Source organism: Herpailurus yagouaroundi, unplaced genomic scaffold (assembly GCF_014898765.1).
Source record: "Herpailurus yagouaroundi ecotype Mexico unplaced genomic scaffold, PumYag 180, whole genome shotgun sequence".
In the NCBI taxonomy this organism is placed as follows: Eukaryota; Metazoa; Chordata; class Mammalia; order Carnivora; family Felidae; genus Herpailurus; species Herpailurus yagouaroundi.
The window spans coordinates 18,392,622-18,409,191 of record NW_024412411.1 but is presented as its reverse complement, the minus strand read 5'-3'; the positions used below and the strand labels follow the sequence as shown (position 1 = coordinate 18,409,191).

Below are 16,570 nucleotides of genomic sequence, written 5' to 3'. Positions count from 1 at the left end.
TCTGAAGCGGGCTCTGGGCTGATAGCAGCCAGCTCAATGTAGGGCTTGAACTCATAAATCATGAGATCATGACCTGAGCCAAAGTCCAACGTTCAACCGACTGAGTCATCCAGGTGCCCTGACACATTCCTTTATTTATCCAAATATTTTGTTCTATCTCTCACGTCCCCAGACTGGTGTTTCATTCTTGGAATGTGCTACGAAGAGGAGTGACATTGGCCGTCCCTTCTAGTGATTTGCAAATTAGAAAAGAAGATCCAAATTCTGTTGTGAGTTTTACAAAGGGAAGGGATAAGCTGTTGTTGAGCTTTGTTATAATGTGACCTAAACTAGTCCAGTAAACTGAGAACTTATGGAGGGGGAAGTTAGCCAGATGAATTCAGGGAGAAGAGAATTCCACATGATATTGAGTTTTGACAAGAACTGTCTGGAAGGAGAATCCTCTGTGCTCTGTGTTCATCCATTTAGCTAGTTTCCACATCAAAGCATTCTTTCACCTCTAGCAAGCCCAGATAGCAAATGAAAAGTGAACATATCCCACACAATATAGTAAAAGCGAGTACTTTTATTTCAATAAAATAGAAAAGACAAATGTACATCCTTCACAGTGTCACCACTTTAAAAAATAATACAACAAATGTATCTCCTGAAGGTAAAATGAAGTTCAAGACCATGAGGCATCAGTGATTTTCCCCACTCAAGAAGTCACCAGGATAGAACCCTCCCCAGCTATTAAAATTGCTAAGACCTTGGTCAGGTTTGTGAGCTGTTCCTGATCATTTGGGTCCATAGCAAATGAAAGGTCTGAGAGGGAAGGAGAAGGAACAGGAAAGGAAATTACAAATGAGGGAACTTTTGGCAACATTAACAAAGCTTACTATACCAAATTCATAATCTAAAAACACCCCTACCAAGCCCTGGGGTCTTGGAATGTAGTGGCGCAGTGGCGGGGAGGCAGAGAAGAGACGGCAATGGTCATCCACGTTGACACACAGAAGTAGAAAGATACCCTCAGAGTTGAGCAGCATGTCATGGCGTTTTGTCCAGGATTCCCTGCAAAGTCCTATAATCCAATTCTGAGAGTTTCCCACATCCACCTCCCAGTAATATTTGCCAGAGGTGAAGGTCTGAGCTGCCCAGGAAGGCTTATACTGTGGACTCGCTGGACTGTGGGGCAGGTCTTGATGGTCGGGACAGCACTGCAAACGTCTCAGGTCTTCAAACAGAGGCACACGGTAATTCCTTATCTTATCATCAAATGTAATATACACTTAAGTAAAATGAAAACAGTGAAGTCAAAGAACAGAGTTTAAAATTTCTGTGGGACAAGTGCAATAGTGTTCTAGCAAATGCTGAACAACCAAATCTCTAAAACCAAACATAACTGGTTTGTTTGCTGGGAACACTCCCACACCACCATGGCCAGTTTCAAGGTACTTACCACTTAGTAATTCCTCGTAAAATTCTGGAACATGTAACAGCTTTCATGGCAGAGTCCACACTAACTGCCCCAGAACACTCCTTTATCACAAGTGACTATACAGGGTGTGTGTCATTGGAAATCCAGAGACCCATTCGGGAGAAGGGGCTTCTTGCCTAAGCAAGTAAATCTCTATTCATACAACTAGATGAAAAATAATTCTGAGAATACTTAAAGATGTAGGATGGCAGGATCTGGTTTTATTCTCATTAGCTCATTGAAAATTTGGGACACTGCTCATTGATGCCAAGTAAATACCAAGATGGCCCTTCACTCACTTAAGCTTTCTCATTTATCAACTTGCACAAAATCAAATAAATATAGTAACAGTAATAAATATTATATATCATTTCAAAAATATGATACTGTTATTCTTATTAGTCTTAAATAGTGATAACTTTGTCCAAACACAAAGATGTAACATGTCAACAAGCAATGGGAAAATAAATTGGAAATCCGTATTTGCCTTTTTTTTTTTTTTTTTTCAGAAGTGGTTCCTTTCGCTGAATTTCTAACTCCTGCATCACGGACTCAGAATCCAACCTATCCCATCCCATGCCTGCTTCTCCTGTCAGCCAGGCTCACTCTCTACTTGTTTCTTAGGGACAGCGAATCCACACAGCAAATCATGTGTTCCATGTGTTTTCTGGTTGTACCTGTTTTTTATAAACATTTTTATCCCTTTCTAAATCTAAAATCTAATGATTTTTCAAATACATTCACTAACTTAAATTTTTAGATAAACATTTAAATAACAATTTAAGGTGCTTCTAGGAATCTGAACATCTACGTATAACTACAATTAACAACTATAAGTTAAAATACACTGAATGAATATGCAGTTTTATGTGTCAAGTGCTTTCAGGGTGCCTGGGTGGCTCAGTTGTTTAAGCGTTTGACTCTTGATTTCGGCTCAGGTCATGATCCTACGATTCATCAGATGGAGCCCCATGTCGGGCTCTGTGCTGACATCAAACTGACAGTGTGGAGCCTGCTCAGGATTTTCTCTCCCCCTCTCTCTCTCTTCTCCTTTCCTGCTTGCCTCCCCGTCCCACAACAAATAACTATTTATATGTCAAGTGCTTAATTTTTTTAAACTCATTGTAAATTGTCATGTAAGTGTTATATTTAATTGTTTTTGACTGGCTTCAGGTATCTAACAATAAAATATGGTTAGTTACAAGGGTTTGCATATTTACCTGCTTCCCAGTTCTCTGCAAAGACTAATAGAGCAATGAGGAGAGGTCCTCCAGGTGTATCTCCTCATGGAGGAAATAGTGGGGTCTCACCAGGGCACCACCTCTTACCTCGGAAGTTGTTAAGCCTTTCAGACATCCCGGTGATTGTCCACTCACTGAGCTGTGGGTCCACAGGCTGGGGCAAGTGCGCCTGCACTAACTGACTCCTGCAAAGAAACAGAACCACTTACTGACCCCTCTAGTCCTATCATAAGCCTCCCTTGAAGATGCTCCTTCAAAATCCTCACAATTGGGTGCAAAGGGTCAGAGTTTAACTCCACAAACTGAGGGATGTTGTAGTTGTTCTTGTATTTTATAACTAGCTACTGTGCTCTTATCACTTCAATCTCAGTAAGATAGATCACTCACAAATGTGTTTTCTCCCTTTGCCTTCCCTATGGACAGCACACAGCTGTTCTCATTTAGTTCCTGAAACCCAATAGGTGTCAAATAGAGCTTAACAGGGCCTAATATATAGAGCTTAATCTCTGTAGGGGTTTTCATCTTTTTCCCTCCCCTCTCTTCTCATCATCCTTCCACGTGCTGCCTCTCTGAGCTTATTTTTTTTTTTAATGTTTACTTATTTTGAGAGAGAGAGACAGACAGACAGACAGACAGACAGACTACAGACTACAAGTAAGGGAGGGTCAGAAAGAGACAGACTCAGGCTCCAGGCTCTGAGCTGTCAGCACAGAAAACAATGCGGAACTCGAACCCTTGAATCCTCAAGTTGAGAGGTCATGACGTGAGCCGAAGTTGGACTGAGCCACCCAGGCACCTCTCTCTGAGCTTATCTGCCTTTCCCATAGAATATGTGGAATAATCCTCAAATAATTAGGATTTTGAAAATTAGAGGCAGGAAAAACAGTTCTATTTGGCAACTTCTGCATTAAGCCTTGCAGCTGAAGCCACACCCTGCTTCAACCCTCACTTTTACCTAAGAGTGGTCAATATAAAACCGAGAAGTGTCTTAGACAAGGAATAAATGAGGGCATAAAGAAAGTGGTCATAAAAAGTTGTGGGTCCATCTCAGCAGAAATAACCTGACCACTGTCACCGATGCCATAACTTGGATGGAGGGGCAAATTTACCTTTTCATGATGTCTCCCAAATCCTGTAAAGAGAAAGAGGAAGGCTTAGCTTTGAGCACAAGATATTCCCCTGTTTAGTCTAGTCTGAGGCTATGAGACTGAACTGGAAAATTCTCTATCTCCACTTTCTTCCTTGGTAAAATCATTTGCCCTTCTCATCCTTAAAAAGATAAGATTTGGTCTTCTATTTATATGGTCTTCTATTTATTATATGATAAAATTATGATCATGATAAAATTTAAAGCAGAAGATGTTCTTAGAGCCAACAATGGCTCTTTGGTTGTAATATACAGTGAGATTCACGAAGGGTTTCTTCAAAGTTCTTATAAGGGTGTGTGGGCTCTAAATCTATGATTTCAAAAGAGAAAGAATGGATACATCCCACATACTGACAAGTCCAGATACAAAATTGAATTATGCATTTAAAAGCTGCTTTGTGGCAGTTGGTTAGAAACTCTTAGTAGAAAAAGTGAGATGATGATTTTTTTCTGGATCTGTTCCTCACATTTCTATATAGTTTTCCTTTTCCTGTATAAGGTGGATGTGACCCTGGATCTCTGGGTTATACTGGAGGAGCAAAGCCTGCTTTTGCACAGAGGAGGCAGAATTTGAACTTTGGAACCAGAAAAATAATGGAGGTCAAAAGGGATATGGATCTCAGTGGATATAAATGATTTCCAGCCAGGCTCATGTTCATCCTTCCTCAGTCCTTACCTGGAGCAGGTGCACATCTGCTTTGAGGCACATTTCCTTCAGCTCCTCATAGATTCTTTTCAGGAGTTTCCCCATTTGAAGCATTCTAGCTACATTTCTCCGGAGTCGATGAAAAATTATCTTGCCTTCAATTGCCAGGCTCTCTAAATGTTTTTGCTTTTCTTTGTGGAGGTATTGGTACACCTTAGGATATTCAGCCTTGATCATCACCATCCTTAGATTTACAAAACCCTGAAGTGACATTGGTTTAATTAGGTCATGTATCTGGAAAGTTTTACTCTTCTCTCATTATCTACAGTTTGCATGCTATGCCCAATGTTCTGGTCTTAGTCTGTTGGGCTGCTTTTACAAAAACGCCACAGACTGGGTACCTAATGAATACAGAAACTATTTCTCACAGTTCTGTGTGCTGGGAAGTCAATGATTGATGCTGGCAGATTTGGCATCTGGTGAGAGTCTACTTCCTAGATAGCCATCGTTTCGTTGTGTTCTCAAATGGCAGATGGCACAAGGGACATTCCAGGGTCTCTTTTAGATGAGCACTGGTCTCATTACTGAGGACTGTGGCCTCGTGACCTAATCACCTCACAAAGCCCCCACTCCTATTGCCATCACGGGGGTTAGAGTTTGAACATACAAATTGGGGGAGGAAGCAATTCAGATCATAGAAGTACTACATACATTTTTAGGTCTTTCTCCTTCTAAGAAACCACATATTTGGCTTCTTTCTTACCTTCCTCCCTCCTTCCTTTTCATTTATTTGTTTGCTGCACCACTGCTTCCAACTACTTACTCTCAAACTTCCATATTTTCATGTGAAAATAGAAAATTAAGATCAAATTTTGTTGTTTTACAGGATTCATAACAATCTCAAAATCATAATCCATTCTTCTCAATGCTTGTACTTACAAACTGACTATCTGCTCTCAGGAAAAAGCAACAATTTGCTTCCTCAGGAAAACAGAGGACATCACATGTGATCTTTTTAAATTACCTCCATTCCTTACACACTCTCTTCCACCAGTGCTGGGCTCTGCCTGCCTCTTACTACCAGGGCTAAACCCATCTCCTCTTTACTGGTCCCCCTGTCTTGTCTTCTCAGAGATATTACTGGTCTACATTACTATCCCACAATACTAGTTTTTGCCTTGCCTTCATGTCTCTGTGTCTCTCTCTCCCTTGTCCTATGGACCTGTCTCCATTATATTCTCTCATTCAGACACTTTTTCACACTCTCTTTCCCTTTCTTTTCACACAGCTTTTAAACATATACACATTTATCAAATTATTTTGGAAATGTCAAAACCAAATATCGTTATTATAATGACTTTATCCAGCTTCTATGCTAACACTTTCATTGCCATCAAAGCCAGACTTATTGACCAAATGTGATCAAACTCACTGTGCCCAGGGATGCAATTTTCAACTATTCATCCAAGCAATGAGTCTTCCCTTCTGTCTCGTACCCGTTCCTGAACCACACATTCCAACAATAGGTTCCAACCAAGAGCCTATTTTTACTAAATTGAAATAATATGATTCATTCTTATAGTACTTCACCTTCTTTCCACATTTGATCCTGTTTACTACTCATTTCTTTTACTAATCTCTTCTGTCTCCTCTGCTCTGGGAAGCTGCATTCTCAGGTGCTCATCTCCCACCATCTTCTAACAACCACTCAGATCTCTGCCCAGATGTAACCTTGGCAATGGTTACACCAGCACATCCCAGCCTGCACTCCTTATACCCATTTTCTGCTTTCATTTTATTGCAAGGACTTCATAAATGTCATATAGCTTAAATTTTACTTCTTAAATTTCTGGATTGAGTTCTCTCACTAGATTATAAACTACTGAGGTCAGTGATTTCTCTTTTTGTCCAGTTATATATCTCTTTGTTGGCCTAGAACAGTGAGCAACATACCATAGGTCCTCATATGAATGAATGTTTCATCAGAAATCCATCCTAAACAATCAAGCTAATGTTCTTATTCCTCTTTGGCACTCTCACAGCACCATGTACAGATTCCTGTTCAGTGAATTATTATTCCCTAATATTGCCTTTTTATAGGTCTCTAGGTCTCCTCTAGTACTGCTCAAGTTCTTTGAAAATAATGGTGTCATTTTCTTCTTTAGATCAGGTTCTCTGTTCCTCTTTGTGAATCAATAAATGACACAATCAAAAATCCTTAACTAGGCATTTGCATTCTTGACCTGGCTACGATTACATTTCTAGCCACACTTCTCACTATGTTCTGCTTCATACCCTATCTACTAATCAGTAGGACCAGCACCGAGATCTCAAACAATTCCATGGGTTATCTGGTTTGTCTCATCTTTAGTTTTCTTGTCCCTCAGAACTCTTTGCCATCAATACCCAGGAAATTAAATTCTAATAACTTATTTTATCACACTGATGTTTTACTGGTTTGAGAAGCTTTTGTTAACATTCAAAGTTTACTAAGTTCCTACGAAAGTCTGTATTTACCTCCATCCTACTGATCATTGCATTCTGCCTTGTGAGAGTGCATTTTCTTGTCCCTGATAATGTATTAGTGGCACATATTGCTTTATCCAGAAAAATCAGGGAAAGGCTTTTAGTTATACAATGGACTCAATGTGAAATCCTGCACTGAAGGTCATGTTTTCATACAGTTCTTATATGTAGCTCTTTTTCTGATCATCTGGTCAGGGAACATTATGATTTAACTTAGGTTCTTCCACTGTCAGTTACCATGGTATCTGTCCCAAGCTGGTTCCATGGGAAACAGGGCTTCCCACTTACCTGCCATACTCTAAGTAAGTTGTACTCTTTGTTTATATTTCTCTGATTTCTCTGCCTGTTTTTCCAAATAGATTTCATTTGCATCAGAAGTTTCTCCTGTAAAAGAACTACAAATTTGAGCACTAGAAAAACAAATATGTAATTTTCAGATACCTCAAAAAGTGATAAAGGGATAGACATGAGAAAAATAAAAAAGGAAGCAGAGATGTCAGTGAGTTTCTTTGGGAACGCAAATAAGTCAAAACTGGGAGGCTGACCAAAAGTAGAGTTCCTGAATTTGGAAATGAAATCCATTATCTGAGGAATCTAGTACTGATATTATATGTAACATGGAACATTTTTGGAAATGGATCTTAATTCATATTAATTTTGAAATGATAGCCATCATGTTTTCTATGGCATGATTAGAACATATTGAAGAGCCTTATTGTCATCATGGCAGAAGTAGCCAATGACTGTCAACTGCCACTAGAGATTATCCACCTGGCCAGTTACACTGAAACACCAGCACCCTCTTCAAGTCATCATCATTCCTCTCCCCCAGCCTAATAGAATTTAAACTTCAGAGGAGCAAGGATGTTTGTTTAGTTTCTTCGGTGCTGTATCCATAGATTTTAGAATCATGCCTGGCAGATGGTGTTTACAAATTCTACTTGTTTAAGGCATAAGAGAAGAAAAATAAAATCACTTTTGCTCATTGCCTATCAGATATCAAGTCCTCCACATTTCACATGCATTCAGAGGCAGTACTTACCCTGCAGTGCTCAGCAACCTGTGAAACTGGACAGTGTATGTGAGTGGTATGCCCTGGCGAATGAGAGCATTGCAAACACAGCAGGCTCTTGTCAGTTGGACAGAAGATATTCTTCAGTGCTTGGTGTATCCAACACACCTGCCTGGCAGACCTCGGTAACTTCTTGGCAACTGATTCTTTTTTAGCACGAGCTTGTCCCTCAGCAGAAATAATGCTTTTCAAGTCCATGCGTGGAGATACTGCCCTGCATACAGGGCAGCGGGTAGGATGCTGTGCATCTTCCCACAGGAGGCAGAGACACGGAGTACAAAAGCTGTGTCCGCAGTTAATGGTGACAGGGTCTGTGAAATAGTCCTTGCAGATGGAACAGATAAGCAGACTGGGGGCGTAGCGCACAAAAGTAGAATCCATGTTTCTGAGGAAATAAACGGAAATAAAATAAATAAGCTTTTGCTCACTAATACACACATGCATGATAACAGGATGGGTGGTGCTTGGAGTAAGATGGTGAGGCGGAAGGAGAGTCTTCCAGACTGAGAGCCTGCGTCCTTGTTTTCCAGCCATGGCCTCCAGCCCTGCTTTTCAGCTTCCATTAGAAATTCAGGATTTGTCAGCCATGTTGTCTCTTTTACAAAGACATCAGAGGTTTTGGCTCACCCCTAGTCATAGTAGGGGGCATTGTTTTTGTCCAAAGGTATCATGGGTTCCCCTTATTTTCTCTTCTTTGATTGGTTAGCACAGGTATGTGCTCCAATTCTGGCCAATGAAATAAGAGAAAGAAAGACTCCCAGAAGAGTCTATAAGAGGTTTTCTTGTTCTAGAAGAAACATGCAAGAAAAGTCTGCTTTTTCTGTTTCTGGACATTATATGGATACAGTACTCATTTGTATTCCCATGTTATGATATCAAAGTGAACTAGCTTAAGTACAACAGCCAATACTCCGAGCCTAACAAGAGGATGGGAAAAACCTTCTGAATTTGCAAGAATGGCACTGAACACTTACTTACCTTTTCTGGAGAGATTAACTCAAAAAAATAAAAAGACACCATAACAATAATTGAATCTGGCAAGAATCATCAGTAGATGCTAAAATAACTAAGACTTTGGGAAGAGAGTATTGGTATACCAACAAAGTTCTACTAAAAATATTGTTCCTAAATGCAAAAGAGAAAATAGTACCTTTTCAAGGTAAATATTTAGCAGATACATTAACCAGGTAACCAAACCATGGCCATGAATTTCACGCATTTATAGATGTGGACCACTTAAGGACTATGGCACACCTGTAGTATCCCTCCCAGAAACATTTAATCTGCAAGTAACCATGGCGGAAAGTTAGACAAATACATTTACGAGACATTACACAAAACAACAATCCTGGATTATTCAAATAATCTTAGTTTCTTAGGAGAAAACGTTTCAAAATGATTATACAGGAGGTGACTAAAATATGAAAATTAACTAGGATGGGGCATCTTTGACCCGTTCCTAGATTAAAAAACCTACCAGCCAATAAGGACATTTTTGGGACATGCAGGGACATGATAAAAATAAGGGGGTCTTTCCATTTCAGCTTAGAAATGTAGAGAGCTGGAAAGCTGGTTGCCACCCTCCTACCACAAGAAAAAATGCTAGACAAATGAAACATTAATGACCTGTGTTGAAACTGTTAGAGAATTGAGGTAGCGAGTCAAACAGCAAAGATAGATTCTGCATAGAGAGCACAAGGAAAGAGCAAAACAGGACCTGTTCATGTTTATCTGGGGCAAATTCCACCGGAGCCCATAGAAATCTCTGTGAAGATAAAGTAGTTTAATTAGCTGCTAAAAACCAAATGTGAGCAAGGATAAGTGTGCAAAGCCCCTTAAGATCATAGACAGATATTTGTAGGGAGCAATACAGCTAGAGAGATGAAAGAGATAGGGTCTCCTTGGGAAGAGGACCTAGAGCCAAACCAAGAAGTAAACAGAATATCTTTCAAGTAGTACTCCTCAACTGAGGGCTCCCCTGACTCAACTGGGGAAATTTGGCACTATCTAGAGACAATTTTGGTTGTCACAACTTGAGGCATATTACTGGCATTTAATGGGTAGAGGCCACAAATCCCTTTAAATACCCCATAATGCACAACACAAGAAAGATAACTCTTACAGCAAAGAGTTAGCCAATTTGCTAACTGTGTGAAGATGAGAAAACCTCTATTAGAGGCACTGGAGGTCTCTGGAACCCATAGCATTAACACAGTCTTACTTTGGTAACCATAGCCATAACAAACTTCAAACCCATGTCAAATATAGACTAGATTAACACAAATCATCATACTAAAGGCCTGGCAGAAGAAACTGTGCTCCCCAAAAAAACATGAAAAAGACTTACAGTATCTACTGTCATAGCACAGTATCTCCTGAATATATATAAGGTATTCAATAAAAAATGATGAGGCATATCAAAAGGAAAAAAAAAATCTACCTGAACTGACAAAGCAGTCCTCATAGCCAGCCTTAGATACAACACAGATGTTAGACCTATGAAATGAGGACTTTAGAATAACTATGATTAGTATATTAAAGTCTTTGATGAAATATGTAGACATCATGCAAGAATCATGGGTAATTTCAGGAGAGACAAAAACTCTAAGGCAGACTCAGATAAGCCAGGAACAAAATCTGTAGAAAATGTCATTGTCAGGCCTCATAGTACATGTAATACAGTCAAGGAAAGTATGAGTGACCACAAAAATAGGCGAATACAAAACACACAAGGAAAACACAAAGAGGAAGTACCATGAGTGGAAAATAAAAACTGAACGAGCAAAGAGCAGTATGACAATATTAAAAGACATAATATATGTGTAATTGAATTCCCAGAAAGACCAAGAGAAAGAAAATGGCAGAAGAAACATTTAAAGAAATAATTTTAGAAAAATTTCCAAAATTTGTTAAAGTCATCAAAAAAAGATCCATGATATTCAGAAAATATCAACCAGAAAAAAATAAAAACTGAACTAACCAACACAAAAACCCCACACCTTGGCAAGTCATATTCAAACTGATTGAAAGTAATAACAAGGAGAAAGTCTTGAAGGCAACCACTGTATTAGGAGGGGAAAAAAATTACATACAGAGGAATAAAAAATAAGAATTATAACAATAAGTTTCCAGAAACTATGCAACAAAGAAGACAATGGAATGATATCTTTAAAGCATGGAAAGAAAACAAGAGTCAACACCCAATTCTATATCCAGTGAAAATATCCTTCGAAAATAGAAGATATTTTCTATTCCAAACAAAGAAAAACAGAGGGAATTTGGGGCCAGTGGATCAAATGTACAAAAAAAAAAAAAAAAAAATACACACAAAATTCTTCAGAGGAAAGCAGATCATGTGTGTGTGTGTATGGAGGGGGAGAACTTGGATCTACACAAAGAAATGAAGGACACTGGAAATGCAATAAATAATGATGAAATGTAAGGTATTATCATATTTTCTTTAATGATAACTAAGTGCTTAAAGAAACAGTAGCCACAATGTACTATGTGTTTATGACATATGTAAAAGTGAAATGACAACGACATAAGACACAGGAAAGAGAAATTAGGACAATGATAAGCTTTTGACATCACATCTGAAGAGGTACAGTATTACTGAAGGGGGGATAAAATCACTGAAAGATGTCTGTAGGAATACCTTGGAAATATTGCAGGTTTGGATCTGAACCACTGCCATAAAACAAATATTGCAATAGAGTTGAGTCAAATGAATTTTTTAGTTCTCCAGTGCATATAAAAGTTAGGTTTACACTATACTGTAGTCTATTAAGTGTGTGATAGCATTGTGTCTAAAAAAAACCTACATACTTCTTTAAAATTTTTAAAAAATATTTATTTATCTTTGAGAAAGAAAGACAGAGCATGAGAAGGGGAGGGGCAGAGAGAGAGGGAGACACAGAACCCTAAGTAGGCTCCAGGCTCTGAGCTATCAGCATGGAGCCCAACATGGGGCTCAAACTCACAAAATGTGAGATCATGACCTGAGCTGAAGTCGGACATTTAACTAACTGAGCAACCCAGGTGCCACCCAAAACCTACATACTTTAATTAAAAACTACTTTATTACTGAAAAATGCTAACCATTATCAGACCTTGCAGCGAGTCATTCTCTGATCACAGATCACCATAACAAATATAATAGTAATAAGAAAATTAGAAACATTTTGAGAATTACTAAAATGTGATAGAGACATGAGGTGAGAAGATGCTAGTGGAAAAATGGTGCCGATAGACTTGCTCGACAAAGTGTTGCCACAAACCTTCAATTTGTAAAAAATCTCTGTATCTGTGTAGCACTATAAAATGAGGTATGCCTGTATTTTAAACTCTAAGACACTAAAAATAATGAAAATAGAGGTATAAATAATGAGTGAGTCACTTGAAGAAATAAAATGAAACTTGAAAAGTAGAGGCATAGACTTCCAGTTTCTGGTGCAACATGTGAGAAGCTCAGAAATCACACTGTGTCCTAACAAATAAAAATCTGAAAAACTGAAATATCAACAACTCTTAAATTCATCAAAGAATTTGCCTGAGGTCAGAGGGCAAAGTGCTGCTCCCCCCAGTGGGAGAGGGTTGCATAGGTAGATACAGAGAGTCTCAATTTACCATAGCAGAATTGTCCATGGGACATGGTGCTGGGGTAGGAAACCTGTACTGTAGTTGATGAATGGCTGGAGGCTCAGTGTGGACAAGTCTGAGAGTTAACAACTCCAGGGGGACTCACTCATAGGAAGGACCCACAATTTTATGAGTTTCACCTGTAGGAACTTTACCAGGTCCTCACAGTGAATATTGGGGGAAAAAAATCGCTGCTGCTCTGGCAGGAGGAGGGTAAAACTAATCATTTTGAAATATGTCAGAGCATTCTATTCTTCTTAAAGAGGATTGTCCTTAAAAAGGATTGTCCTCCTTAAAAAGGAGAAACTATTTAACCAGAGCCAACTTCCCTGGGAAAGGGACTACCTAACTCCAGCCCCTCTAGACACTGTTGTGTTAAACCCAAGAGGTGGGGGACTGAGAAGCACTGCTGACCTCCAGGTCACAGGGACACAGGGACCAGGGACACAGGATCACTAAAAGACAGACCTAATCATAGCGCTATAGAATCCATCTTCTTCACCCACCCCCTTACTACCACATTACTGAAGGCCTATTTACTGCAATCCCTTGTGTCCAGTGTATCATGTTTGCTTTTCATCAAGAAACTACAACTAACAAACTAGCATAAAACAGCTTGAAGAGATGGAAGAAGCATTGGAATCAGAGTCCCGTATGGCAAGAATGGTGGAAATATCAGATTACAAAATTAAATTCTAAAACCTATGATTAATATGCTAAGAGTTTAATGGAAACAGTAGACAACATACAAGAACAGACACATAATGAAGCAGGGGGATGAAAATACTAAGAAAGTATTTCTAAAAATTCTAGAGCCAAAAAAATATAGTAACAAATTAAGAATGACTTTGATGGGCTCCGTAGTAAACTAGGTATGGTTGAGGAATTGGAGCTTGAGGATATCTCCATAGAAATATCAAAATTAAAAAACAAGGAGAAAAAGGAAAAAAAAACACCCTTAGAATATCAAATAACTGTAGGACAAGTACAAAAGGCATAATATACATGTAATGGGAATTCCAGAAAGAGAAGAAAGAAAGAAACAAACAATATTTGAATACTGATGGAGAATTTCCCCAAAGAAATGTTAGACACAAAACCACACATCAGGAAACTCAGAGAACACCAAGTGGAATAAATACTAAAATTATAATATTTAAACTTTAAAAAATCAAATAGAAAGAAAAAATCTTGAAGGAAGTCAGAGGAAAAAATGCCTTGCTGACAGAAAATCAAAGATAAGAAATCCATCTGACTTTTCATCAGGAGCCACGTAGGCAAGAAAAGAGTAGAATGAAATATTTAAAGCATGAGAGAAAATAAACACTGACCTAGAAAGATTCTTTAAAAGTAAAGGAGAAGTAAAGAATTTCTCAGGTTAAAATACAATGGAAAGAATAAAAAGAAATTGAGAGGATATAGGACCAGGAACCCCACCTCATGAAAAATGTTAAAAGAAGTTCTTTACCAGTACATGAGTGGCTCAGTCATTTAAACATCTGACTCCTGATTTTGGCTCAGGTCACAATCTCATGGTCATGAGATATAGCCCTGAATCAGGCTCTGCAGTGGAACCTGACTGGGATCTCTCTCTGTCCCCCCTCCCCTATTCACTCTCCCCTTTTCTCTCTCAAAATAAACAAACATTAAAAAAAAAGATACTAGAGGGAGAAAAAGTTATACATACAGTAAACAGAAAGAAGGAACAAATAAAATTACAGCAGAAAGGAGTGAAATTGAAAACAGAAAGACAACTGAGAAAATAATTGAATCCAAAAATCAAACAAAAACTTTACAACAAAAGAAAACTAAATTCTTATATCCCCCTTGAACATAAAGGCAAAAATCCTCAACAAAACATTTTCAAAACAAATCCAACAATATTTAAAAAGATAATATAGCATGTTGAAATTTCTTTATTCAAGAAAACATGAGGTTACTTCAACATTTCAAATATAATCCATGTAAATTACCTTATTAATTTGCTAAAGAAGGAAAAACATATTAATAGAAGCAGAAAAAGCATCCAACAAAATACAACATCCATTCATGATAATAAGTTCCAGTAACTTAGGAACAGAAAGGACCTTCCTTAACTCAATGAAGTGTGTCTATGAAAAAATCTCAAGTTGACAACATTCTTAGTAATGAGAATCCAAATTCTTCTCTTCTAATTTTAGGATGATAGTAGATGTCTTCTCTCACAATTTCTATTCAACATTATACTGGAAGTCCTAGGTAGTGCAGCAAAACAAGAAAAAACAAAATGACAAACATTGGACACCTTGTGGGATCCTGGACCAGGGGACAGTGGGCAGGATGGAGGAGCATACTTGGCACAGCACTTGGACGACATAGTGAAGAACTCTTCCATTGTTGGAGCACAGATTCACAAGGACTTAATCTGGGCTTCTGTGGGACCCTATCAGATGCACATGCTAGAGTCATATCTGTTCTAGCCTAGCAATCAGCAAGGTAACCTCATACCCCACATTCCTGTGGTGTGTCTCTGGAATCAGATAATGGGAGCACTACAATTCAGAATGACAGCATCACAGTGGCAGTGTGTGAAATGGCCTCTTAACATCTCCTGTCAGTTCTCCAACAGTTTGTCATAGGGACGGCATCTTACCTACATTAATTATCTTGTAGAACTATTAAAGTTCCAGTAGGCGGGTCATGTATATTATCTGCATTGAGTACTTTTCTATTCATTTTAGAGAAATGAATAGAAACACTCAATAGATGGATTTATCAAAATATTTAAGAAAGGACCATGTTTTGAAATAGCAGGTCCAGGTCACTTTGTATGTAGAATTTTGTTATGTCCAATAAATCTGATGGGAGGGGGAAAAAAAGAAAAACATTGGGAAGGAAAAAATAAAATGTATGTGTTCACAGGTGACATGATTATGAGTGTAGGAAATCCCAAAGACTTTACTAAAAATATCCTGGAACTCATAAGTGAGTTAGGCAAGGTGGCAGGATAAAAGGTCAATATATAAAAGTCATCTTGATTCCTACATATTTGCAGTGAAAAAGTTGTATATGAAAATTTTTTTAACAATCCATTTATAGCTTCAAAATTTGTATTTGAAAAATGTTAAAAGCCATCATTTATAAAAGCTTCAAAAAGTGAATTAACTTGACACATAAATTCTAGAGATCATTACCAATACTTAAAATGTGTTAAAATGGTACATCTCATGTTAAGAGTTGTTACCAAAGTCAAAATTCAAAAACAAAAACAAGGGGCAAAAGAAACTTTCACAGATGATGGATGGACAGATTCATTACCGTGATTTTGGTGAAGGTTTCGTATCAGTTGTTATCAGTTGTTTGCAAATTCATATCAGTTGTTATCAGTTGTTTGCAAAACTTCAAATTGCACATTTTTAGTATTTATAGGTTATTGTATGTCAAATATGTCCCAATAAAATTAACGTTTTTTTTTTCCAGTTAGTTAACATACAATGTAGTATTGGTTTCAGATGTACAATTTAGTGATTCAACACTTCTATAAAATACTCAGTGGTCATTGAAATAAGTGCAATCCTTAATCACCATCACCTATTTAATGTATCTCCCAACCACCTCCCCTCTGATAACCATCAGTTTGTTCTCTATAATTAAGAGTCTGTTTTCTGGTTTGCCTCTCTGTCTGTCTGTCTCTCTCTTTTTATCCCCCCTATGCTCCTTTGTTTTGTTTCTTAAATCCTACATATGAGTGAAATCATATGCTATACACCATACACAAAAATATATTCAAAATGAATTAAAGACCTGAATGTGAGACATGAAACCATTAAAATCCTAGAGGATAACACAGGAAGTAACC

The 16,570-nt window shown here is 38.1% G+C and overlaps 1 protein-coding gene and 1 pseudogene across 1 annotated transcript; one reads left to right on the top strand and one right to left on the bottom strand.

Moving 5' to 3' along the window:
• Positions 1–553: 553 nt before the first annotated feature.
• On the bottom strand, positions 554–8,472 carry LOC121039526 (tripartite motif-containing protein 77-like). The gene is made up of 6 exons (XM_040489767.1): positions 8,062–8,472; positions 7,308–7,403; positions 4,524–4,754; positions 3,810–3,832; positions 2,788–2,885; positions 554–1,270 (listed from the first exon to the last, which is right to left on the bottom strand). The coding sequence occupies exons 1-6, from the start codon at positions 8,470–8,472 to the stop codon at positions 777–779; spliced, it is 1,353 nt and encodes a 450-aa protein (XP_040345701.1). The 3' UTR covers positions 554–776.
• Positions 8,473–9,386: 914 nt separating this feature from the next.
• On the top strand, positions 9,387–15,316 carry LOC121039182 (ragulator complex protein LAMTOR5-like; annotated as a pseudogene).
• The last annotated feature ends 1,254 nt before the right edge of the window (positions 15,317–16,570 follow it).

Excerpts from the sequence above, each read along its gene's own strand:
- LOC121039526 (XM_040489767.1), bottom strand. The coding sequence starts at position 8,472 with ATGGATTCTACTTTTGTGCGCTACGCCCCCAGTCTGCTTATCTGTTCC. Across the intron at positions 2,886-3,809 it reads TTGGGAGACATCATGAAAAG|GAGTCAGTTAGTGCAGGCGC; the intron begins GTAAATTTGCCC and ends GTTTCTTTGCAG. Across the intron at positions 1,271-2,787 it reads AAGGCTTAACAACTTCCGAG|TGTATATTACATTTGATGAT; the intron begins GTAAGAGGTGGT and ends ATTTTACTTAAG.